Below are 25889 nucleotides of genomic sequence, written 5' to 3' on the forward strand. Positions count from 1 at the left end.
AAGAGGAACGGAACGGCGTAAACTATGCGCCATTTACATACAATATATCCACCAGTAAAACCGCATTTTCTGCTTTATGCGACATCTACGTCTTCCGTGACAGCCTGAGGTGAAATGTTTCTCATCCTGCTCGATGATTTACCTCGTAAACACTCGATGCTTGAATGTATTTTCGACCATGCAAATATATTCCGTCAACAAGCAACGAAGACTACTCCATTCGAAAACTCAAGATATCTTGATTGGCGTCCTTAAATCTAGAATACGAACATTTAAAATGAGCTATCTAGGTAGTACACGTTTCACAGATCGAATTCATTAGCACGTTCGTTCGATAAATTATCGAGCGAGATAACCGCAAAACTGATGTATCTCAGATTCAGAGATAATTGACATTTTAAACGATATACGACTTAACATTTAACAAATAATGTACTATAGTAGTGTAGTATTTTGTAAAATCACTTCACGTGTATTTTCCGAATGAAAATAGTCGACGAAAAACGAAAAGGCATATCATGAATATCTACGAGAGGTATATAGCATTAAAATTCTAAGAGGTTAGGATCTCGTAACGGAAGTTCTTGACAAACATAAAAAAGGCTAATGCATAATGTAGAAAAAAGGGAAGAAAGGTTAATTTATTAGTATAAGTCCGTATTCCTCGAAAAAACGTTCAGAATTGATTAAATATAAAATTATACCTTTTTCAAGCAGACAACCTATGGTAACATGCAAATCGTTTGTGATCATTTGTGAAGATATAACAAAATGCATCGATAAGATTTCATGGATCATAATTTATATTGTCGTATTGTATACGTAAATGAATGTTAATTTAAATGTCCATAATTTTCAACATCCTTAGAATATTCCTTTTATCTATTCAATTGCATCCGGAATTTAAAAAAATGAAAAACAAAAATAATAACTTACTGAAAGAAAAAAAGGTAATTAAAAATCAAATGTATTAAAATATATTTAAACATGTACCCATATAATGGAAAGTTACTTTCTTTTTATTATCTTTTACCTTCTTTTTTTATGCTGGAAAAATAACCAACATCGCAATTTCAAATATTCCTATCTAACGTGACTGTTATGTCAATGTTTCCTTCCGTTCGTTCAACTTTTTACTCTTCACTCTTTTCCTTGCCTATAGAGGAAAAAAAGAGTTCAGCTCGAATTACAAAACTATCGTAGATGAGCTTTTTTCCAATAGAAACCTATTCTGCCAAACAGCTTCTATGGTTATACGCGCGATATGGTATCTAGGTATGAAACTGACAATGGACCTCGATCGCAACCCCCCTTCTAACCGATACACGCCTTGCTGATAATTTAGCAGGCCGATTCAAACGATACTGTCGATACGACAAACTGCTCGGGGAATGCGAGATGCTAGCAAATTGGCGGCAACTATGTCGGCAGATGTGCCACAAATTGAGGTTAATTAAAGAGGGAAACAGCGTGGTAATACGGTCATGATACGTCTAAACGCATTCATATTCTTAATAGACATTAAGAATGTACTTATACGAACTCGGGCTTAATGCACAATTTGATATGATAAAATATACAGGGTGACTAGAAGTTAAACGAATATATCAGTCCTGCATATACATAGAGTGTAAATACTAAGTTGCAATTTAATCTGAATTTGAGGAGCACTGTAGTATTTCAACATCACCTCAAGCTGCATTATAATTTTAATCTACATCAATGAGCTACAAATGTTAATGGTGCTAAGAATATACTTAGACACTACGATAAGCAGGAAATCACAAAATGAGTGTCACTCGCACTTCAGGACTCATACATCAAGCTATCCAGTTATTCGCGCGCATGCTATGAAAAAAAGATCGGGATAGATTCCCGTGGACGAAGCCGGGACTTTCGAGGTTCGTGAAAAATATGCGTGTCACAGTACCATCGTGAAACCTTTCCCGACACGATAAAACACGACGTCGCGAATTGCTCATATGTTACCGAGGCCCATGTTCTCTCTCTTTTTCCCTCCCTTCTATTTTCCCACCTCTTTTCCCTCGCGTAATATGATTCCATCACAGCAATGGCAAATATTGCACACAATTTCCCCTCAAATTGCTCTCATGTAACTTAATTCGCTGGCGATGGTGAAGCACGTCTACCCTCTTCTTTTTTCCAACGGCGATAATTTCTCTCACAGTGTCGGTCACACAGATACGCTTTTTTGTCACAGCCTCCGCCATACTCCACGTTCACGTCGATCAGTTGCAACCGAAACGTTCTCGTTTCTCTGTTTTATATACGATTGTGATACTAAAAAAAAAATAAGTCGCAAAAGCTTAAAACGTAAATACAGATAAAGAACAATGTAATTTACGAATACAATATACTCGCTATAAATAATTCCCGCGCGATACGATACACATGTAGACCAGATCTTTCGTACTATGTTAGTCAAAACAGTTAAGGAATTCGTTTTCGTTAAAAGAATTTTAAATACTTCGCCAACTGAAAAAACACGAAACAAGGTTATGAATTTCCCACATTGTCACCATCAAATAAGCCTCACCGTTAATACGAATGCTATATTTTATCCCATAAGATGACCAACCCCCCCGCGAGAATTAGACATCTCTTGCCTAATCGCGTCATCTATCGAGTAAAAGTTAAAACATTTGATGTTCGGTCGGTAACTGAAAGCTTTTAAAGAAAAATTGTTAAGAACACTATCTATCGTTGTAACATGTTTAGAAAACCCGTTTACAAAGAGGTGAATTACACGGTGGCATTTTGTAAATAGGTAAAGCATAGTTAACGACTATCCTCAGTGTTCCTATTTTCACCTAAACTGGGAGTAACTTTAATTTATCAACTTCTGGGGAAAAGGGAACGAAGAAAAAGATAGTCGATATCCGAATTGGCGTGTTTTTTTCCAATGTTATCTGCTTCAAAGGGTTGTTGCAACATCATGTCGCTTACTCGATATCCTTTAATGAATTAACACACGAATGTGCAGAGGGTGACGCACACAGCTCGAAAAAATCGTTAACCATCGGCTATTCTATGAAGCTCGTGTGCTGTTCAAGATAAACGTGTATTACATTTTTCATATCGAGAAGTAGACCTTGCGTAAAAAACGGATAAAGAAGTATGTATGTGTGCAAGTCAATGCGCGTGAACTGTGTATATAGACCTTTTTATGAAATATGGTGTCTTCAAAGTAGCATATTCATTAAATGTGCTGTCATACCATCGCACATTTTTATGACGCCTTCGTTTAAAAACCTTTGTTAAAAAATTCTAAATATTTTATGGAATTATTACCATTTATATAGAGAATTTTTTTTGTCCCAAGTAATACTAATACTTTTGAAATTCTAAAACCGAATTATCAATATACAGTAATTTCAGTTACTTAAATAATAACGATTTCCTCTTTGGTTTGTTATTTCTTAGGTCTGCTCAGAATTCTAACACAGATAAATGGATTCGTATCCTTCAATAAAGAGGAACATTGAAAGTAAAATGTTTTATATACACCATGCAAATAAAGAACCTTCTATCTGAATGTGGGTCTCGCATTATCATACTTGCAGCATATATTAGATATTAGATAGTGTAGTTAATTAGGTAAAACTTTTTTTAAATTAAAAATAGGCTATTAAACGAAGGTAAGTTAAAAAATGTTTTACAAAAAATTTTGATGATGTATCATATCCTGTGTTCATGGTTATTTTCATTTCCAACAATAGATTCGATCTTTCGAGTAAAAGTTAAAACTACTTTCAAACTGTCGGGCGAAGCATGCAGTCCAAACGTTAGCGAAGTTCCACCAATAAATTCTTTCGGTTCATGGGGTCTATCGGCTGTAATTCGAGACGCAGACCAGTGCTTGCACACTCTTAGTAACAAAAACAACGCAAAAATGTTTCAAATGTAAACAATCAGTTCAGAAGTTGGAAAACACGTTAACCGTTTTCACAATTTCGTAGATGATCACGAAACTTCTTCGCTTTTCAAATAAAACGTAATTAGAATTTCTTAACATTTTTTTTTTAAGTTATAGAGAAATATTTAGAACATAACCTATTATTTATCCTCACAGAATAAGCAAAAAAATGGTTTTATAAATGGATCAGTATCATAAATCCAAGTTTCTGCATTTTATTGTTAAGATACACGAGAAAACTCTCATGAAGATGAAGACGATTGCACTTCGATCTTCTTATTCTATCGAGAATCGATACGTAAGACGCGTGGTCCATCGAGGGAGGTTGTCTAGTAACCACATTACGTTAAAAAGAAACAACCAGCCACGATTCGTGGATAGAAGGTGAAAGAGAGAAGCCGATAGAGTCCATCGATCGTTGACGGCAAACGCGCGCGCTCGCCGAAAAAAGGATCTGAAGCTCGTCTCAATATAATCGAGGTAATTATAGTCGTATTTTACCAATCGATATAACTACGTATCTTACTTTAGTATCTTTAAACAAAATTCTATTCTGGACTGTAGGCACAAAACAAGAGATACGATAATATATAGTGAGAGAGAGAATGGTAAATTACAGGGCGGGTCTTGCCGTGGAAAATCGATGGGAATACGCTGTGAGAGTATAGAACGAAGCACGATGGTGCTCTAGAAACATTTGTTCGTCGCGTCTTCATCGATGACGCACGATCACTTCCGTCTCGAAACCCGCGCACGTAAAAGGGCCACCATTTTCACGCTTGTGATCAACACAGAAGATAAAATCGAGAAAAGTTTGAAGGGTAAAAGCAAATAATAATGACATACCTCGCGCCGTCTCGAGGATGTAAGCGTTTTCTTTCGTGACTTATTTTTCAGGAACAACCCGATAGGCTCAGTGGTCCTGCTGACGTTTACGTGTATGTTGACACGCTCGACGGTGCAGGTGGTGGTAGCAGCGATGCTGGTAGTAGTAGTGGTGGTGTAGTAGTAGTTGGAAGTACGAAAAAATGTATACGCGTAACGCGACTGCGCCACTGGACCAAGTGAGACTGGCTCGAAGCGAGTCTACCGACTACCAAAGCGAGGTGATACGAACCGTGTCCGTCCTCGTCGCGGTGCTACCGTGTACTACGTGTTGCTGCTGCCAGAGCCACTACCGCTCTACTCGTTCCACGACCTCTTCCTCTTCTGTGTATGCCTCTCTACCATCCCTCCGAGTCCACGCAGCAGCAACCTTCGCACGAGCAGCAGCGCGGGGTTGCCGTTACCAACATCGCCCCATCGTTTCGCTGCACTGAAGGATATTTTCAAACGTATACCTGTAGTGGACCACTGCTATTTTGCATCGCTGCCCACGATTTCGCTCTGCAGTCATGGGAATGATAAATATTATACTGCCCCGAGATAATGTTGCTAATCGTTTATAACGACAGGATTAAGCGGGAAGAGATGAAGCTGGAAAGGATTAAACCGAGAGTAATTTAGAGAGTAAATATGGATCAGTTCTCAAGATAAATATAGGAAATTACTAGAGGTTTTAATAATGTTTGACGATCGTTTACAGGATTAATAGTAACAGAGAAACAAACAAATGACAACGGTAATTTTACAGTTTGGAGTAAATGTAAATTTGAATCACAACACTTTATCATAGAATCGATCGCTTTTACTTAGAAAGAAAAATACAAATAAAATAATGAATACGATATCGCAAAAATTGTACTTGAAGTGAGATTTAAGTTAGGAAATGTAATTAACGTTATCAGCGTTACATTCCTTTTTTTACTATTCAAAGAGGATTAGGAGTAACTTCGCGTACAAGGTAATACTATGGTGTCATAAGAATATTACCATGCAAATTTGCCACGACATATATACATAACCCGATAACTTGTTTCTCGTATCTAACGAACGATTAATCTCTGTAACGCAGTGATTAAGCTATAACTGTGAGTGGGCAAGAATATCGATTCGAAAGAATCAGATGCAAAACATGGTGTGTGCGTTTGCATGAGCCAGAGAACAGTTAACCGTTATAAGAAGAAAAAAGAGCGCGCTAACAAACTTCAGTGTTGACCAATAGTCGTAGCCATGTTCTTATTCGATCTACACGTCCCATGAGTGAATTCTAGTAAAATTTTTTACCATGGAATACCTTGACTCCACGAAAGTCAACAGTAGGAGGGACAAGAGAGGAATAACCAGATGAACGGGACGATCGTATACCATATATTGCGCGAGCACGGTCCGCTGGTATCCTGCTTTTCTTGGAACACATAGAAGAAGTTAAATCTTCCTCACCAAGCTCAGGTCATATACATTCGCTGGTTCCTTAATTGCCCGCCAGAAGTGGTTTCTCGCTCAGGGGGCATACCGATTGGTCTCTTTTCAACTCATACACTAACGATGCTTAGTGCGACCTTCCGCACAATCCAGTTTCACGATCGTGGGACGATCAAAAGAAAAATCGCTTGCGCAAGGGTTCGCTGCTCTGGCTGTGTTTAAAGTTTCTTAACGACCAGCAAAACTGGATTTAGAGCGAACACGATTTTACAATCTTGTTATAGATGTATCTCGAACCTTTCATTGTGTTTATGAGATAATAAATGGTTCAGATTACTTGAGAAAAATATTATTATCGGAGTTGCTTTACATGAAAATTAATGCCATACAAAAAGTGTTCACTGATAATAAAAAAGATATCTTAATAAATTAATTACATAAAAAATGGATTATTATGGAATATGATAACAGAATTATTGATTATAAAAAATTTAATTGAATATGATAAAAAAATATCGCATAGTGTTCGCGTGACGTCTCTGGGTTAGCGGGTTGATGTCGAATAAAATGAAGACTTACACGCGATCATACTACGTGTATACGGTTGATACGTGCACGAGAAGTGATTGTCAGAAGTGACACGGTACGGGGGAGTAAATCACGTCGGCATTAAGACAATTAGGTGGAGAACGACGGGTTCAGCCGAGTCGGTTGTCGTGTCTTGGACAGAAACAGATGTTTAATATGCCTTTTATTTCGACTCCACGGTCAACCACGTATGCACGTACAAGTTAAACACTTATTCGATTCACAGGACGTACGTAGGATAAATGCATGGGCGTCGACACAGAGTATTAGGAATGAGGAATAATGTGACACATATTATAACCATATACTTATGAAATTTTCTCCCATTATAAACAATTATATGTATAAAACTCGTTATTTAAAATATATATAAATATTACTTCAAGATATGTGGATTGCAAAATACATGCAAGTGTTTAAAATTGTATTTTGCAAATCGGTTGCCAGCGACGACCATGTACATGATACGATCGGGAGAGTATATATGTATGCAAAAGTCTACCCGTACTGTGGTCATACAATTGTGCGAAGGAAATGAGATCAAGTTTGAGTGATTGCGGACAGCAGTCGAAGAGAGGAGGAAAGAGGCGGGGAATGGAGATAGGGCAGTTCAAGAACCGAATCTACAGATTGCCAGCTGGATAAACTGGAACAAATGAACTACCAGATTTCTACGAATATCAAGTACATTGTTTTCGAATAATAGTTGTAATAATTCTGTTATTTCAGATATGAAAATATATTATTAGTATGAAATACTTATCCATTATTATATTAAAATTTTAATGATTTATCACCTTGAAATAATTACACAGGAATGATTAAGATTGCTTTCAAAAATAAACATTTATTTCAAAATTAATGCTTACCAGCTGTATCCTAAAAACTAACATCTATCCTATACACTGACTGTGTTAGGTGTTTCCTTTTTCTTAAGATTTCTTAAGACTTCATTGCATTAATTAAGTTGTGTACAATTTTTGTTTGTTTGTATAGTACCGTAATAGCTTTCACAAGCTCAAATGCTTTCTGATTTACATCATCACATGATCTCCTTGCACACATATATTACATTCAAATGGCAGTACCAGAATGTATTTTGCATGTATTCAATGTTTCCACAGTTGAAATCATGCTTACAAACTGGTTCACATATTGTTTTCTTATCAACAAACTTAATTCTCGGGCCAAATCTCACTCTTCTATGTCTTGATAAAGATTAAAATGATAGTACCGCTAAGTGGTGATATCACATTTATGGTTCGGAGTATGTACTGTCTGGTCAGTTGAGAAAAAATGTGACACGGACCTAAACAACTTCTTTCGCGGATTGTACCAGCTCTCCGAAGGAGGTTTCCAAACATTGTCGTAATTCTGCATAACTTACTACTAATACACTCTGCTCATCTCGTGACATCAAACATATCTATAATATTAGAAAAATATATTTAAAAGTACATATTGAAGAGTGATGTGATTTTACAATACGATGATGTTTTAATTATTTAAATATTTTGTATGCTATTAAAAAAATGAATATTATTTTCATGAATAAAAGGATTGCGAATCGATAGATATAATTTCAGAAGGAAAAGTATACCTTATCCTGAGAACCTGAATCCAATTTATTTAAACAAGATACAACATGTGCCATATCCAACCATGGTCTTCCATCAGCTGCTACCTGGTGGAAAACATAATCCCTAAACAATTTGAGCATGTATCGGTCACCCGTCTCTGCCCATGTAGGTTCCATGTAAAGCTCGGGTCTTTCATTAATAGTAGCCAACTTTACAAGTAACTTAAATAATCTCCCGTTTTCCAACTCCTTGGCAAGTTCATTTTCCAATACATCAGATCGAAGCTGGGCTGCATCTAATTGCGTATAAAATCGTGCTCCAATCATCGGCATGAGATCTGTTACACTTCTTCGTGCTTGATTAGAAAGTAAATACCTATAAAATTATATTTGTATACATGAATGTGAACGTAGACATACCGAGTAATATAAGATATGTTACTCCCTTCACTTCCATTGAAAGTATCAATTTCATTATAAAGACTATTTCGCATAATAGATATTATTTCAAAATAACCAAAAATGTATTAAAAGAATAAGCAAGCAATAAAATATGTTAGATTAAATCATGAAGAAATATGGTGGTTTCATCATGTTAGAAATTAATAAATAAAAACAATCTATAAAAATGATAAAATATACAAACAGGATGAGGTTTCGAAGATCCGTGGAATAAGAACGAGCGACGAGCTCAAGGGAGGCTTGCATGTTGTCGCAATGAATGGCAAGGAGACTGCGACATGCTAATGCCAACACCAACTTTCCTAAGGCTAATAAATCTTCTTGTTGATAATGTGGTATAAGCGAAAGTGGATTTGCTGCATTTCCATCGAAAGTAACAACATCTGGTATAGCTACACAACTTAAACGAAGTCTCGTTTGTGACGTGAGTAACACTTTTGTAGGATCTAAACATCTGTATGCCAGACCTACAAAACCATAAAGATAAACAAGTTACAAAACTATCCATAGCATAAACAAACAAAATGTATAAAAATATTATTAATAGCTACAAACCAGCAGCATGTATAACACGGAGTGCGGCAGTGAGTTGAATTATGTAGCTCCATATAACACTTTCCGGTAGCATACTGCTATGTTGTTGTCTCAAGATGGTATTCTTAGTATGACTATAAGGTCGAGGAACGTTTGGATCTGAAGAAAATGGATCTGTATAACCATTTAATTCGGTTGCTGAGAAATGTTTAGTTAATAATGTTTCTGATCCAGGGTGAAAATCATACACAAATACCATGGCTGAAATAATAAAACCGTTTCATAAAGGTATACAGATAAATTTTGTTTTAGTATATTAATACAGACAATGATCACCAAAAGCCTTGGTGGTAAAAACTTCTCTCAACTGAACCAAATTTGTATGTGACAATCGTTTCCACATATCTACCAGCACCATACATTTTGTATTAGCAAGTCTGAAATCTAAAAACATATTAAATGCTTACTTCAATACCAGTTTCACAATCTTTGTACGTTATCAAATAGTTTTTAACAATATAAAGATATTCACCATGTATACGTCGTAAACAGTAACGTGTACCGCTTTTGATACTGGTAGCTTTGTACGTCGAAGTTTGATATTCAATTGTTGAAGCAGGTTTATGAATTGGTTCCAATGGGCACAACTCATGATAATTATCAACTTCGTTCGGTAAATCGGGAAATCGTACTACATCGGGTTGTGCTAACGTTAAAGCATTTTTTTGAAGAATATCCATTCTCAAATTCTCACTGACAAAGAAACTGGGTGTTGCTTGAGGAGGTGGGGTTGAAGGAGCAGATGAACTATTAGATGATGGGGGTTTTGTAGATCTAACTGGCTGGAGATGTGCAGGCATACCTGGATAGACATAGCCTACCTGACCTGCTCCCACATTTGCAATCTATCCATGAATTATATTAATTCATTAATTGATTTAGAAAAAATTACAATAGATCTTTTGCATTTTTAAATTTGCTTACAGTTTCAGTTCCTTCTTCAGTTCTAACAGTATCAGTTGCTGCATTCCCAAGGTAGAAATAGGTAGTACCACCCACATTCTCTTGCGAATGATAAGAATTATTGAAAAGATTTGGGGAACTGCTGTTGCTACTAGTAAGACCTCTTCCAGGTACAAATTCTGGACTGGCAGTTACCTTTTTCTGTGAATCCAGAGAAAGGTTTGACAAATGTTTTGTAACAGCAGTAGTACTTAGAGTTACCCCTGGACTTTGACGGTTCTATTCAAAAATACATAATAAAAAGATTATATTGATACATATCTTTATTATCATGTATGAGTGCATTTTACTCAGTTATATATCTAATTGTATAATGTAAAATGGAAAGTTTTACTAAGACTTGACTCTCCTCAAATAAATTGCAGATGTAGTACACTACCATGTAGGTAGCAAGCTTGGACTCCAGTGGAATGCCGTTTGTTTGAGGGGTGTATGTAACGAACATTGATGGGTCCATCTCTTTCTCAACCACTGCATTTACTACCGTGCTTAGCCCTCACTTCTGTTCTCTGTATTTTGTTCCCTGCTGAAAATCCTTTCCCACCTGTTTCTCTCAATGGGAATTAATAAATGTGCTTTATCGTGATTATATTTCCTTGTTACAGAGGTGCACAATGCGACATCAATCTCCAAAGCCTGTAAAACATCTTATAAATACATGAATACGAATAAAATATAAACTTATATTTATATACTATATACTAATTTCAATTATTATTTAATATCATTTTGTAACAATAACTATTCAATGATATCAAGTTCATGAAACTATATGTGTGGAAGTTCAAGTAATTATATATGCGGTGAGAAGAAACATTTGTTATTATATAACAAATTTCAACATTAAAAACATTATTATTTTATAAGTATACTATTTCAGATTTAATCTGTATCTACTTGTATTCATAAAATCATTCTTGTATAAATTTGATAAAATATACCACTTGTTATAAACGTAGCATCAATTTGCCGCGAATGGCTCCGAAGGACTAAACATAATACAAATCGTCAATTCTGAATGAAATTTTGGAAATAATGAGTACAGCATAAATATAAAAAAAAAGGAAAACCGAAAAGAACAAGTAGAATTACACGCTATAGCAATGGCAGCTGATTTTGACAATACAGCGAAAAAGACGCACAGGATATAACCTTGACTCCACGTTATTGCTGATGTGCGGTATTCGCCGTGATCACGAGTTAGACAAAAAGTCCAAATGATTGTGCAACAGACAGACCAAAAACAATAAACTATGGGAATGTATTCGATAAAACGCGTACAAAAAGTACGCTCGCCTAACATAACCATTTACACTGTCACTGTTGTCGCGTCGGTGTACGGCGCCAAAATTCCGACCTCTCCGGTTTCTGATACGCACGGTAAACGCGCACAGCAAAAAACAACAATTAGAATGATGATTTGATAACAGCCTGACCGTATTATAACATGTTTCCATCCAGCAGACAAAGGAGAAAGCAGAACCAATCCGATCTTGTATGTTTATGGTGTTCTCCCTTTGCTTCGGCCTCGTATTTTTCTCTTTCTCCCTCTTTTCCTTCCGCCCCCCTATTCATGTCCTTCGATCGGAGCAGCTGTCTCTCTGCCACAGCTTGTCTCTGGGCGCGCGAGACGCAAAGCTGTATATTTACCTTTCGAATGCGCTATGAATGACCGCGTTTCGAATTGTCGCCATATTTTTCAGACTTCATATCACTATTTCTTAATATATGCAAATTATTTATGAACGGAATTCTCAATAATTTTAAATTCAAATAATATATTATTAAGGAGAGTCGATTATCGAATGAAAATGCGCTGTGAGTTAATTGATATTATATTATGAGAAGTATATAGTCACGTTACTGCGTTGTGTTTAGAATATTTTTCGAACAAAATTTTTGAAAGTATTCACAATAATAATCATAATTTATAAAAACAGTTATAATTAATCACATTTAAATAACAAGAGACGTTTTCCTTTTTTTCAAAGGTTAATTTGAAATACGATTTTTTGGAATCAATTCTACTTTTACTACGATACAATTATAAATATACACAGCGCTTTCCCTATATTATATATTTCAATTTCACGATGTAGTTAATAAACATATATAATATCTAGTGTTAATATTTTACTTATTTTACAACACTTATTTTATTTTAATTAATAGTAAATACTAATATTTAAATATTTATGATAAATGTAAATAGCTTTCCATAATACTCCAATTTCCTTGATTGATTCTAAACTGCATCTTTGTTTTTATGGTTATGTTGGTAACAGTGAAGAATATGAAAACACTTCAGAGTATTGCACAATCTAAGCAATCAGTTGTATACGGCACTTCGAAATATCGAACGTTCGAGAACGTGAAAATTCTTTTGTTTCTATATATTACTGTGATACTTAAATTTAATAACAAAAAACGTAAAATAATTTAAAAAGTTTAACTCTTTCACAAAACAACAATGATTATACCAGTTCGTTGTTTTACATGTGGAAAAGTGATTGGCAATAAGTGGGAAGCCTACCTTGGTCTGTTACAAGCAGAGTACACAGAAGGGTAAGTAGGTACAGATTATTATATCAAACTGTAAAAATTAATTAAATGCAATGTAAATAAAATGCAAGATATGTTGCATATAATATAATTTATATACTATGTTTACATTATTAAGAAATCTAACCTTAACCATGTAAAGGTTAGAAAATAGTATTTAAAAATATATGTAGTGCATTATTTCAAATTTTTAATTATTTTTGTAAATAAGAAATATTTCTATCAAGTGTTTGATAAAATGTATATTAAAATAGTTTGAATATGCTGAGTTTATAAATATATACTGTATAATACATGTATGTGTTACAGAGATGCTCTTGATGCATTGGGATTAAAACGATATTGCTGCCGCAGAATGCTTCTTGGACACGTAGATTTGATCGAAAAGCTTTTAAATTATGCACCATTAGAAAAATAAAAATTTATAATTTTTATTTTCTCATTTCATATCACATATTAAAATATACATTTGTTACATGACATAAAGACTTTGTTATTTATATAGAAATATATTTTTCAAATTATGTACAAAATGGGGTAGAATAAAATATACAAAAGATACTGCAAAATGATTTGTATTTAAAAATTGTAGTTCTTTCATTATATTTTTACTGGGAATATGTAAAATTTCCAACAACTGTATAAAAAATTAATTAGTTTATAACAAGTTCGATAAGCAAAAATTGCTTGAAAAAGATCATACTTTTTTTTTAAAATACACTGATATTAAATGCAACACAGAAGAGTGAAACATTTTTTGCATTATGAATCACATGCATGAAATATGTAATCGGAACTTATTTCATGTATATGTTGTGTATCCACTACTTATAAATGTTTTAAATACTACAACAATACATATTACTAAACCAATAATTTATGTTATTCAAGTTCAAAAAAGAAATGAAGGTTATACTTTGAGATTTGATTGTTAATTTGCAAGACTAGCAACATACAAATAGACTTTTCTATAAATCAACAATTATTATCAAATAGATTACGATTATATATTTGTAATATTTGTAAAATATCGTAGATTTCTGAAACAAGATTTATTATTAATAAAATGCAAAATTTGCATTGGATTAAATAAATATCAATTAATATTTTTTATAACTTATTGCTTCGATGTAAAACGATTTTTATAAATACTGTCAACTTCTCTCAGTTGAAACTTTTCACGAATTTAATAGAATATACATCATATATTATACTTTAAAAACAAAGTAAATTAGTAAGTCTACTTTTAAATTCATTAGTCACTTAATAACGATTAAATCTTTTCATATAACCTTCCCTCTAATATTATTTGTCCTATAGTAGAAGTTGTTTGTGCGTAGACATTATTTTAACCATGCCGAATGTCGGTTTTTCAACTTATCATTCTTACAAGTTTTTGGAGCTCTCATGTGCATAATAATTGATGTTAGCATTCTTTTTATCTTATTAGAGCACTTCTTGTAAGCATATACATTGCATCTAAATTTCTGATACAAATTTTATTAAACTTCTGATTGTATATATTTTATAAAATAAATTAATATTTTCACTTTATATTCTATTTTGACTTTTATGATTGTCATCGTAAAATAACGAAATTATCAGAAATTTATTGCATTCAAATTTGTTAAGTGACTTCCAAACGTTTTCAAAGTTTGGAATATTGGAATATCTACCATTCTATTTGGATATGAAGACTATTTTTGTAAATATAGTTTCGCGATTTGCATTAATGCGCTTCGAGATCCAAATATTAGAGCCATAAAACCAATGACACAAATGATTATGTTCTTTAAAGCTACCCAGTTTCCTGGTCCAAAACCGACGTCCCAATAAGTTACGGTTTCGATAAACACAGGAATTAAAAGTCCCAATATCGAAAAACAAAATGCACCAATTAAGCCAATAAATGGTTCGATAGTGGGTACAATCACAGCCAGTAAAACTGTAACATAAACAATTTTTTAAATATATTATAATATATTAAATTATATTTATATTTTTGTGATATTACATTTAAAAATTTATAGTATATTTCATAACAAAAATTTAGATAGAAATTAAAATACACACCTGCTCCTGTAACCATAACCGTTCTTAAAATATAATTTGCTAGTAGCGGTTTTTTCTGGAACCGATCCTTTATACCATTCCATGCAATATCGAGACAAACGTAAAACTGCAGTCCAAATGTACAATAAACAGCAAGAGCTATCAAAATCTTTACAACTTGAGCTGGTCTAAAATATATACATATAATTTACATTTTGTACAACTGTAGGTATTACACAAAAAATTTTATAATTTTTACTCATTGTAATCCTTACATTTCTTCTGTTGGTAGATTTAACGTGATACTATCTAAGGTTTTATGTTGATACTTAATGTATCCCAAAAAACCAAGTAAAATATAAATGAGTGTGACTCCAGACATCCCCTTATTCAGAACACCACAAATTCCGACAAAATGCTGTGGTGTTTTCATGTTATTCTCCAGTGGCATTACAACACCTAAAATATTAATTTTTTATTAAAATGCATAATAAATATTTATGACTGCGTAAATAATCAAGTAACAGATAACTACCTATCGCTTCCATTGCAAAGATAGTAATACTGAAGAATCGCGGAAAGTCTTCGATGGATGCAAATAAAGGTACAGATGTAATGGGTGGTATATCCCAAACTAAGTAATAAAATGTTATTCCTAAACCTGTTCCCATAAATATATTGGCCACCATGGAAACAGGTGAAAGATATTTCAGATTCGGTATCCAGCTGAGTAGTATCATTGGAATCAATAAACAGGCAGTCATCAATCGGAGACTAAATTCTCCGGATCCTTCCTCTTTATAATGCTTAATGATTTGATTAAAATTAGCGGCAACAATAACTGTGTACACACTGCAGGTGCCAAAATACGTTGCAAATAAACTAATCTGTATAAGATACCTATAAATAATAATATATTATATAGTTATTATTATTCAATTAAAATCATGACTTTTTAAACATATTTATACGATTCTTTAAATATAGATATACTTTTATTTTATTGTTACAATACTTTACCTAATTGGTTTTGCAAACTTTCTCCCCCATTGTGGTCCCGTAGCAAACGCTACCTCTGCTACATCGGCAAAACTCATTTCCGTACGCCTTGTTTTGTGATAAAGAACGTGCGCACATTTTATCTAAAATATTAATTTTATTTATATAACTTACTTCATCGTTTGAGTTATTGTGTTTAATATCTTAAAATTGATTTACCAAAATATATGCACAATGTGTGCAAACAAATGCCACCAGGATTGTGGCAAGTACACCGACGAGTAAGCCAGCATTCTTGAAAGCTATTGGCATAGACAATATTCCTGTTCCAAGTGACGCTTTCAGTAAATGCGTTAATGTGTCACAGTCCCTAAAAAGACACTTCTTTTTATTAATTGTTATTGTTTGTTAATTATTTTAGTAGTAAAATGCCATTTTGTGTTACATTATTTAACGATAATAGATACACAATATTTCTTTCTAATTGAACAATGTAAATAACATAACCGTGAGTATGGTACATTAAGAAAGTTAAGAATATCAGTTTATTAAGTATTTTTACATTAACTATATTATCATGACTTACGTCGTTGGGTTATCTACTGTTCGTTCACTGAAGGGGTCGAAACTTTTTCCATCACCCTGTCCGGCTTCCATATCACGTGGAGCAACTTGCACTTTGTATCTGTAAGGAACATGGTACAATTATCGTATTTACATTCAGTAAATTTTATTTACTCAATATCTTCGATTATCGAATCCATAAGGTCATTGTAAGTTTTGACTAATACTTTTATTCTTCAATTTCTTCTTCTTTAATTAATCTTATATGGACATGTTAAAAGATTAATTAGGTTCTTACTTGCATAATACACCATCTTTTGCATTGGACCCATCTTGGGGCAAGAAGGTGTCCATTTCTGTAGGTGCTTTGTTCTCCTGTAAAATAAACATTATGTAATAAAATTGTAAATAATAATTCATTTATCTGTAAAATAATATACACTAAAACTTACCATATTGATATGTGTTTGTGTACGTGCTTGGTCCAATTAATATGTGTTATCTATAACAAACAAAGCTTATGTTACAAAACAATATTAATTTATAATCTAAAAAAAGAAGTTGGAAGTTGGAAAATATCAATGTATTTTAAACAATTTAAAATATTATTTTAAACAACGACTAACACACAAAATATAGCATAAATATTTTCCATTCCATAAACTATAATAAAAAGTCGAAAATAATATAATGAACATAAATTTATGGAATAATTATTTTTCAATTTATGACGAAAATTTATGTAAAATAAGCAGTACTAATGCCACTGTTCTTTTCAACATCCCATATGTTTTAATGATTTACAGTGAAATCATTAAAACAATTATACATTTTGATTCAATGGAAATTATTATCGTTAATTCGGTGCGATTCATCATACTTTGATTTAAATCCATGTCATTGCTCAGATACTATTATCTTTCATCAGTCTCGATGTTAAATTTGTTAGAAGCCATAAATAAATATCGAGATCCAACGAAACTCTGTTCTACATGTACGATAACGCAGACAATGCGTTTCTGAAGAAGCTTATTCAACTGTGTAAATGGATCGCTGGAAATATAATGCCTTATCAGCTACAGAATCTCTAGTAAAATGAAACAATATTTGGAAAACTACTGATATCATAAAAACTTAATACACAGTATAAATTCTATATAAGTGCAAAGATATTTTTGTTTTCTTTCTTCCACAGTATCAAATTTTGCAGTCTCCGTCATTAAATCTCACTCTCTTCAATTTATTAATTTTAATTCTTGAAATCCTGAAATCGATTTACTTGCGATAACAAATTTGTTATTTATTATCTGTCATAATAAATACTGAAGTCTGTTAAATCCAAATCATAATGGAGACTTGTGTGATTGAATTATCAGAAGATATGCCATTTTTATTCCGGAATCTTAATCTCTGTACTCGAGCAACAAATCTAGATTGCCACCTGGCAAAATTATAAAGTATAATAATCAATATTGAATTAAAGATATTGTAATACGTCGAATATCAAAGTACGACAGTTTTATACATAAATTTATACGTGATTACCTTTTACGTGAAGAAATCAGAAGTATCGATACTCGACAAAACGTGGACAAGTCAAGTTCAGGGAATTTTAAGTTATGTAAATCTAAAATGATTAAAAATGTTTTGTGAAAATGAGGGTAAATTACCATGAAAATTTATTTTTATTATGTCTTAGCTATGCAATTCATTGTTGAACAGAATCGAAGCATCGTTACGTAAAGCATCATTTAGATGACAACATTCAGCTTCGAGACTTGCAACTTGCGGTCCTTGAAGTATTAATGACGTGCACGGAAATGCAAAACTGGTGGACGACTGATATGGGAAAAGAATTAACGTACACGTGTGAACGCTAACCGACAGACTGTAAATAATTACCCTCGTGACAAGGAAGGAAGTTAAAGTAAAGCAGATATTGAAACTGCCAAAATAATTTATTTTCGGTAGAAGAATTACCTTATACTTTTGACGAAATGCACACAAGAGACTAGAAACAGCAAACAATGGCAGAGAAATACAAAGAACGTCAAGGAACTGTGAAGGTTCCAGGAGTGTTCTAAAATATCTAGAAATTTAAAACTTTCTCTTCTTTGGATAATTTTCAACCGTCTTAAGTCCCCAAAAATTCACTGACCCTAAGATTCTTAACCATTGGGACAATAAGACTTTCCATTAGTTTCTAAAAATTTGGGATTGCCTGGAATTCCTGCTAGACCAGGAACCTTTGAACCTTACCTAAAATAACCATGAAATTCCCTTCTGAATCTTTTCGAATCAGTCGTTGCTTTGAAAAATTTAGAACTTTCTTGAACTCTTGATTGTTTTGAAATCTTTTGAAACAATCTAAAACCCTTAATACCTTTGGAATATTTAGAACTTTTCACAATTTTAAAATTGTTATAAATTTTGGCATTTATGAGTTAAAATAGAAATATATATAATGTATATGAATAAAATATAATAAGTAGACTAAACAAGTTAGATAATGTTTTTCAATAACGGTAAAAGTATTCTCTACGCACATAACTAGTGACGTAAATGATTTCTTAACAAAATTGTAAGCTGGAATATCGTATAGCTTTTCAAAGAGTCCATAGTTTAAAATGCCATTACATAAATTAAATCGTAATATTGGTTGAGTACTATTACTGTAATAAATTTAAAACTTGTGTGATAACCTTGGTGAAAAACTAACGAATAATGGATCCTTTGTTCGACAATTCCATTACACGATATCAATACTTTAGTAGTGCTTATAAAGACTACCCTGTTAACATAAATTATTGTATTTTTCTTTTTGTTGCTTTTTAAAATTCAGGTATTATTATATAACATTTTAACTACTGCCTTACTTGTGGCAATAACTATTAATGAAATAGGACTTGTTTACCTTAATTATAGTTGATCACATAAATAATAACATAAGAAATGAAATAAGCGTCTGAAATATTGAATCGTAGATAGATAATATTAGATGTTTATTTTAGTCCAGCTTTACGTAATCTTGCTTATTTCAGAATCCTTCTTATATAATTATACTATATTTATAAGAATGCAAGCCATGACTGGAAAATGTATAATTTGAAATAAAATTATAAACATCATTTACCTATTTTCATGTAAGACGTACAAAGAAAAAAAAAAGGACAATACTTGTACGTGAAGCATAGGAATGTTGCATTGAAAACAATATGCATCGATCATCCTTGACATAACTCAGGACATTGTCCTCAAAAATATAGAACCGTTGGCAATTTGTGATACGGTACCTACTAACGGATGCGCGTGTAAGTCTAAAAATAGACTGAAACGGCCGTCTAACATAAATCCCTGAATTATCACGTCCCAATAACTTTTCGCGACTGCAAAAGAAATCATAATTTATATGCCTGCTTGTGCTTCACATAATACCTTATAATATATAAATTCCATAATAAAAATTCCAAATGTACTTTAATTATAAGTAAATATAAAATACATTTGTAAATAAGTCCAAGCGTAACAGTATTTTAGTTTAGTACACCCACATATTACTGGCTGTCAGTGCAATGCGAATTGATAGCTCACTCTTCATCGATTGTTTGCTGTGAGATAAGCGGGAAACCGGTACGGCAACTTCAACTCACGACATCTGGTCAAATTACGCGTAAATCACACATTTATCTCCAGAGATAACTTACACGTCGGTAGTGAACATTTTTACTATACGGGTTATGGATTCAATTACTCATTCTGTTCTTTTCATTTTATTTCGAATGCATTTAAGAATCATACGTTAATGTTATTTCTGTCAAAATTTAGATTTTATAAGAACAAATAATTCTATGTTTGGAAGGTTAGATCGAAGTCTTCGATATTTACTTTAAATTTGGAAATGTTTCGCTAACATGATCTTTGTACACAATTTCAATTTCCATGTCAAACGTAATATACACATTTACAAGATTAATTTTTAGGTTCTTCGTAATGATAATAAACGTGGTATTTGTAAATTTGTTCTGCGTACCGTGGGTTCTCAGAAAATAAAGCGTTGGAACATTGTAACGAACAGAACTGGGTAATCGACATGACATCGCAAAAAGTATCACACATGTGTTCGGCAATTATAGGTGCACGTTTGTGCGACGGAATTCGAAGACTCCTTATAAGGCGCCACACTGACAATTCGTTTTAGTCGTGTCGCCGCGGAGGTGTTAATTAAAATACAATGTACCACTGGAATCATAAGCAGAGACTGTTTCTCTAAAATTATAAGTTGATTTATAATAAAAGAGCCACGGAAAACTTTAAGCTACAGAAATGACTAAAGTCATTCTATTGCAGTATATTAGAGAATTTGACAGTTTGAGGTTATAGAGACGATGTAAACATGGAGTATAAAAATTTTCATCTAGTACTTAAATAAAATTTACAAGTATGGTGTTCCATAAAACTCTTTTGGTACTATTCTTGATTGTATTTTTATACAATGTTATATAATAGTAAATATTATTTTTTTTTAATATACACTCAGACATTTTATGGTAGAAAATTCATGTTACATGCAATTATATTTTAATTTCAGTTATATGGTATTTGAAAGGTAATACGAGTAACAAATTCATCAATGTTGAGTGTAATATTATAACGATTCAAATTGATTATCATGATACTGTTTGTCAAAGGCACAAAATAAATATGAGGCAACAATTTATTGCTATTCACGCATCAAGCCAATCGTTACAACGTAGTCATCGTTATTTCGTGGAATACGGATTGCATACTCGTATAGTGACCAACTAAGAGACATTATGTAATTGCTTTGCACTCAACCTGATAACGAATCTATAGACTACTCAATTCGTTTTTTTTTTTTCGTTTTTAGTGATTTCTCATTTCTGTAATGTTCCCAGAAGATAATTCATCGAGTGACGTAAAATCAGATAACAGAGGTATGATATTAATTGTACCGACAGTTATAGCAATTCACATTGAAATTAATTAATCTTTAATGTCTCCTTGTTAAGGCGACAATTACGAGAGCGAGTGTTATGTGGAAAATTAGGTCGTTCAACTTTCAGAGTTAACCTTTCATCCATTGCGGTTAATTTTACAGTTAATGCCATTATCTAATTACAGACCAACTCTATGTATGCATAAGGAAGAAATACAGTAAAAAGTACAAAATGTAAGATGAAACTCTTGAAGAATGGAAAATCACGAAAAGCTTTGTCTGATGCGTATCTATCCAGAATGTAAATAAGAAGATAAGGTTATTGTTCGTGACCTAATGTTTGACTCCTTCGAGTTTTTTAAAACCAACTTATTGCGATAATTTTCACAATAAATATATATATATATATAGTGCATTGTTGCACTGTATGGATGAACACACCAAAAAAAGAACGTATATATGTTATTCGTTCTTCGAATCAAGAGGGATGTTTAGTATCATGCCAGCACGGTTTACGACTCATTTTGTTACGTAGATAACTGTAAGTTAATTACTTAAGATGTAATTGACGAAATTAGTTGATATCATCAGATTTACAAAACCATTCCATTAAGCAAAGAATAATCTCAAGATTCTATTACCAAATACATTTACGAAATTAGATATCTTATAATATATGTAATTCTACACGAAATTTATTGAAAGATAAAAAGCATTCACTTGTAGTATTTTTATCTCTTATCGGGATGACATACGATCCCATATTTGCTTTATTCAGCAATATTTTCTCACTGATGATTTGGTAGTGGATGAAATACACAACTACGTCATGTTGTGTACATCATGGCTTTATTATAGGATCAGTAATCATCAATGAGTGCTACTTGTTCAATTTTATAAATATTTCAAGTATTTTTTAAATGATAGAAAATTCATATAGATTAACTGATATAGTGCAATAAGTATAGTCACTATACAAATAAATGTATCTTTAAGTAGTTTAGCTTATGAAAGAAGCAGGGAATTAACCAATTATCTTTTTTACCGCGTTTTGAATCACGGTTTCGTAGGGTTCTTATTCGTAGATTAGGTTTAATCAAATAAGCAGTTGAATCATCACATCTGCTTTTCCTCAATGGAAACGTGACAAAGAAATATTTTTAAAACTATCATTTTATTGAAACGAAGTTGTAACAATTAAATTTTCCACTATTTATTCAGTAGTTTGCCATACGAGATTGATGATCCGTAACAAGACTAAAACAAAGTTAAATTATGTTTATCTGCATGAACAAAAGACATATTGTACTACGGGTAAACGAGTGTTAAAAACTGGAAAAATGAAGTACTTAAAAATAAAATATACTTATCCATCGAAGCAAAAAATCTTAAAACTTGCTTTTGTGCAAGGTATTGGCAAAAACGTGCATTTTCATGATTAATTTCATTCATCATTTATTTATTTTTCAGTGACATCGTCATACGCATCGAAGAACACGTGTTGTAATAGTATAGTCACCTGTGTCGAAGTTGATCGGTGTTACTAAACACATTTGAAAACTGGGTCACCTCGGGACTAAGATTTCTAGTTCACCGTTACGCATGTACACAGATGTCAAGGTCTGTTTCTATGACTGATCCGCAGCCACTATCCTTTTCAAGAGCAATACAATGAAAAAGAGCATTTCAAATAAAACGATTAATAATTATGGGAATGAATATTACTTATTCGATGCTGAAACGTCGACGTCTAATAATTGATCCAGTAAATCTTAACTTGGCTTATACGCGCACGTGCGTGCGCATAACAATAGTAAACATCTTCCTTTCCGTTACTTTTACATAACAAAAGATTTTATCCCGTAAAAAGATCTGGCCATCTGAAAATAATTCAATAGAATAATAAAAGATAGTTCGATACATAAATTATTTAATTCAGTTTCGTTATATATGAATATGTAACAAGGAAAGTCGATATCATTGTACTTATATACGATAAGGTTGCTACGCGATTGCGAGTCAATGAAATTATTCATACTACATAAAGATTCTTGAACAGTTTCACCTTCGACCGGTTTGCTTTCGAGTTCAACGAGCTCGATGCGCACAAGACGTTAGTTTTGGTACTTTGAAATTATCTCTAGAAATCTTATATTTTTTAATTTATTTTGCTACGAATATTTCTAAACAAAAAGCTATTGTAGTCTTAAGTATCTTCACTCAGAAATAAAAACATTATCAAGATCACTGAATATCTTAGGTTTTCAAGAGCTTATTGTTACACGGACAAGGCCGACTAAATCCTTTCATGCTATTCTGAAATAGGATTGGCCACTATACGTTCCAAGAAGTATCTCTCCCCACTTTTAGTGCGTCTGCCTACATAATTTGGCAGTGCTACAATAGGCAACGTAAAAATTCAGAATTTTACAAATTTTTCCAAGTTTTTCCTAACCCTCGGTATAAACATACTGAAAGGTTATAATTTCCATAACCAATAAAATTTTATTTATTCGAAAGATATAAAAATGTCGAATTTCTGGAAAATAATCAAGATAAATCATAAATGATCTATGACTATTATGATTTATTACCAATTTTATGGGTACTTCATATTTATTTAGAAGAAAAAGAAATGTTTTTCCAATAATCACTTCAATTATGTTAACATGATGCAATTCATCGTAAGCGTTACCTTCACGATATAATGTTCCTTAAATTAACGCTTTTTCAAATGTCAAAAGCAATAAAACGAGAAATAAAGATGACTTTTCAAATATATCATGGAAACTAATCTCGGTATATACATTTCCTAATTAGTATGGGTCAACACCGCCGTGTTACGCATTACCAGGTATATAGAACAATATTGTTCTAACGCGATAAAAAGTGTCAATTAGTCACGAAAAAATTGATTTCTGTGTCGCAAAAGGGTAACGAACGAATTCGCCTATATAGAGAACGAGGCAGTTTCGATGCGCAGGTCCGAAATATCGACGTAAAGTTACATCATACGAAGCTAGCGTGCAATGGAACTGCTATCACGAGCCATACAAGTCCCGTTCACACAACTTAACACCACGTGCTCGTAGCAGCGTGGCTGTACTGATGGAACACGCTGCAAAACTTGCAACATACGAACTTCACCGGTCATCGTTCACATAAATTTCTAAATTTAATATACTTTTCATTTATACTCCTTTAAATTTGAAAAAAATAACAGTCTCTGCATTCAAGAATTACTATTACATCATTATGTGTTGAATGTAGCCCTCATCCAACAACTAATGTCATAAACTTGACACCTGCAATTTTAGGTTAACTTGAATTTGAAATATAAATCGTAGTTTTATTCGAACTATACATCGATAACCTTTGATGACCTAACCTTAATACTGGTTCAGATTATTTTATCAATAAATGTAAAACACGTAGGACGATGACATATTTTAAAAGTATGATTCAGAAAATCAGAAAATAGAATACCTTAGTATTCCAATACCGTTCTTTTCTTTGGATTTTCTACGCATTTCAATACGGACGTGTGGAAGATTTACGATAAATAGTGGCTGAATGCACTTGGCTAGGAATCCGCAATCTCCTAAAATGTATACCGACAACGGGAATTCAACACATTAAATAGACTTGATAGAATTGTAAATGTCGATATTATTCAGATCAACGTGTGACTTTAAGCCTGGGTATAAAAATACACTATCCATATTTCCGGAACATTTCAGTCACTTTATCTTTCTTATTTAACCGCTTGAAATTGTGATAGTGAATTTCGGAATAAGAAATAAAACTCGCGATTGATTACTTTCGATTGATTGCGTTTAATTATTTTTTTTTACATATCTTTGCATGAGAATTTAATTTAAATTTCGATTAATTGGAAACAACTTTGATTATTATTTTCTAAACTAGTTCCCATCTGTTTTGTAATTTAAATCGAGTACACGAGTTTTTAAATTGTCCTAGAGGGAGCGAGTGTCTAATAATGGGTTTTAAATGTAAATTAAAGGCAAAACGTACCTGTCGTTAGGCGCACAAAGGTTACTCGATGGTTTTATGGCGTATAAAGAAGAACGTGGCATGTACGAGCGGCTCCTGAGGTCTGATGTTACTTCATTTCTGGCAAATGCCGGTTTGTACAGTGTCACAAGAATCAATGAATTTATCGTGCCGCGAATACGACACTATACATCGGTTTCCAGCACACCGAGTGGCTCGTGCTACACGTACCACTGTACACTCTCGCGAACGTCGACTGAAGGAGACTGCCGTCCAGACAAGAATAAACGGGAATAAACTGAAAGTTTTTGTCC

General features: G+C 32.9%; 4 protein-coding genes across 13 annotated transcripts in view; 1 reads left to right on the forward strand and 3 right to left on the reverse strand.

Moving 5' to 3' along the window:
• The window catches only part of LOC108554227 (uncharacterized), a 31469-nt gene extending 26104 nt beyond the window's left edge, over positions 1 to 5365 (reverse strand). The window contains exon 1 of the mRNA XM_017909425.1: positions 4784 to 5365. The gene's annotated coding sequence lies outside the window, so the exon portion shown is untranslated. The remainder of the gene's footprint in view (positions 1 to 4783) is intronic.
• Positions 5366 to 7706: 2341 nt separating this feature from the next.
• Positions 7707 to 12144, reverse strand: PAN3 (Poly(A) specific ribonuclease subunit PAN3). 6 transcript variants are annotated; one of them, XM_017909398.1, is made up of 9 exons: positions 11864 to 12144; positions 10807 to 11063; positions 10389 to 10568; positions 9937 to 10309; positions 9732 to 9848; positions 9426 to 9665; positions 9055 to 9337; positions 8430 to 8784; positions 7707 to 8255 (listed from the first exon to the last, which is right to left on the reverse strand). In XM_017909398.1, exons 2-9 carry the CDS (start codon positions 10882 to 10884, stop codon positions 8139 to 8141), a joined length of 1743 nt encoding a protein of 580 aa, XP_017764887.1. In that variant the 5' UTR covers positions 10885 to 11063; positions 11864 to 12144; the 3' UTR covers positions 7707 to 8138. The 6 variants fall into 6 exon arrangements, with proteins under 6 accessions (XP_017764887.1, XP_017764881.1, XP_017764882.1 ...); XM_017909392.1 differs by having other exon boundaries at positions 10389 to 10646; XM_017909393.1 differs by having other exon boundaries at positions 10389 to 10646; positions 11741 to 12144.
• Positions 12145 to 12757: 613 nt separating this feature from the next.
• Rpb10 (DNA-directed RNA polymerases I, II, and III subunit Rpb10) lies at positions 12758 to 13537 on the forward strand. Its single transcript, XM_017909420.1, has 2 exons — positions 12758 to 12992; positions 13299 to 13537. The coding sequence occupies exons 1-2, from the start codon at positions 12898 to 12900 to the stop codon at positions 13405 to 13407; spliced, it is 204 nt and encodes a 67-aa protein (XP_017764909.1). The 5' UTR covers positions 12758 to 12897; the 3' UTR covers positions 13408 to 13537.
• Positions 13538 to 14616: 1079 nt separating this feature from the next.
• Positions 14617 to 25851, reverse strand: path (solute carrier family 36 member pathetic). Of its 5 annotated transcripts, none has more exons than XM_017909401.1 (11): positions 23287 to 23438; positions 23081 to 23209; positions 17057 to 17106; positions 16903 to 16979; positions 16627 to 16725; positions 16260 to 16410; positions 16062 to 16183; positions 15577 to 15941; positions 15317 to 15500; positions 15063 to 15229; positions 14617 to 14934 (listed from the first exon to the last, which is right to left on the reverse strand). In XM_017909401.1, the coding sequence occupies exons 3-11, from the start codon at positions 17057 to 17059 to the stop codon at positions 14687 to 14689; spliced, it is 1416 nt and encodes a 471-aa protein (XP_017764890.1). In that variant the 5' UTR covers positions 17060 to 17106; positions 23081 to 23209; positions 23287 to 23438; the 3' UTR covers positions 14617 to 14686. The 5 variants fall into 5 exon arrangements, with proteins under 5 accessions (XP_017764890.1, XP_017764889.1, XP_017764891.1 ...); XM_017909400.1 differs by having other exon boundaries at positions 23081 to 23214; XM_017909402.1 differs by lacking the exon at positions 23081 to 23209.
• Positions 25852 to 25889: the final 38 nt, after the last annotated feature.

The sequence above is a fragment of the Eufriesea mexicana genome, unplaced genomic scaffold, assembly GCF_001483705.2.
Source record: "Eufriesea mexicana isolate 0111107269 unplaced genomic scaffold, ASM148370v2 scaffold18034, whole genome shotgun sequence".
Taxonomy (NCBI): Eukaryota; Metazoa; Arthropoda; class Insecta; order Hymenoptera; family Apidae; genus Eufriesea; species Eufriesea mexicana.

Bases quoted from the DNA above. Each gene is read 5' to 3' on its own strand.
- PAN3 (XM_017909392.1), bottom strand. From the start codon at position 10,884: ATGGACCCATCAATGTTCGTTACATACACCCCTCAAACAAACGGCATT. The intron at 9,666-9,731 runs GTCTGTATTAAT...TTATTATTTCAG, and splicing joins CAAGGCTTTTGGTGATCATT to CCATGGTATTTGTGTATGAT. The intron at 8,256-8,429 runs GTATACTTTTCC...CTAATATTATAG, and splicing joins ATTCAGGTTCTCAGGATAAG to ATATGTTTGATGTCACGAGA.
- Rpb10 (XM_017909420.1), top strand. From the start codon at position 12,898: ATGATTATACCAGTTCGTTGTTTTACATGTGGAAAAGTGATTGGCAAT. The intron at 12,993-13,298 runs GTAAGTAGGTAC...TATGTGTTACAG, and splicing joins CAAGCAGAGTACACAGAAGG to AGATGCTCTTGATGCATTGG.
- path (XM_017909402.1), bottom strand. The intron at 16,726-16,902 runs GTAAGAACCTAA...TGTTCCTTACAG, and splicing joins AAAGATGGTGTATTATGCAA to ATACAAAGTGCAAGTTGCTC. The intron at 15,501-15,576 runs GTAGTTATCTGT...TTAATATTTTAG, and splicing joins CTTTGCAATGGAAGCGATAG to GTGTTGTAATGCCACTGGAG.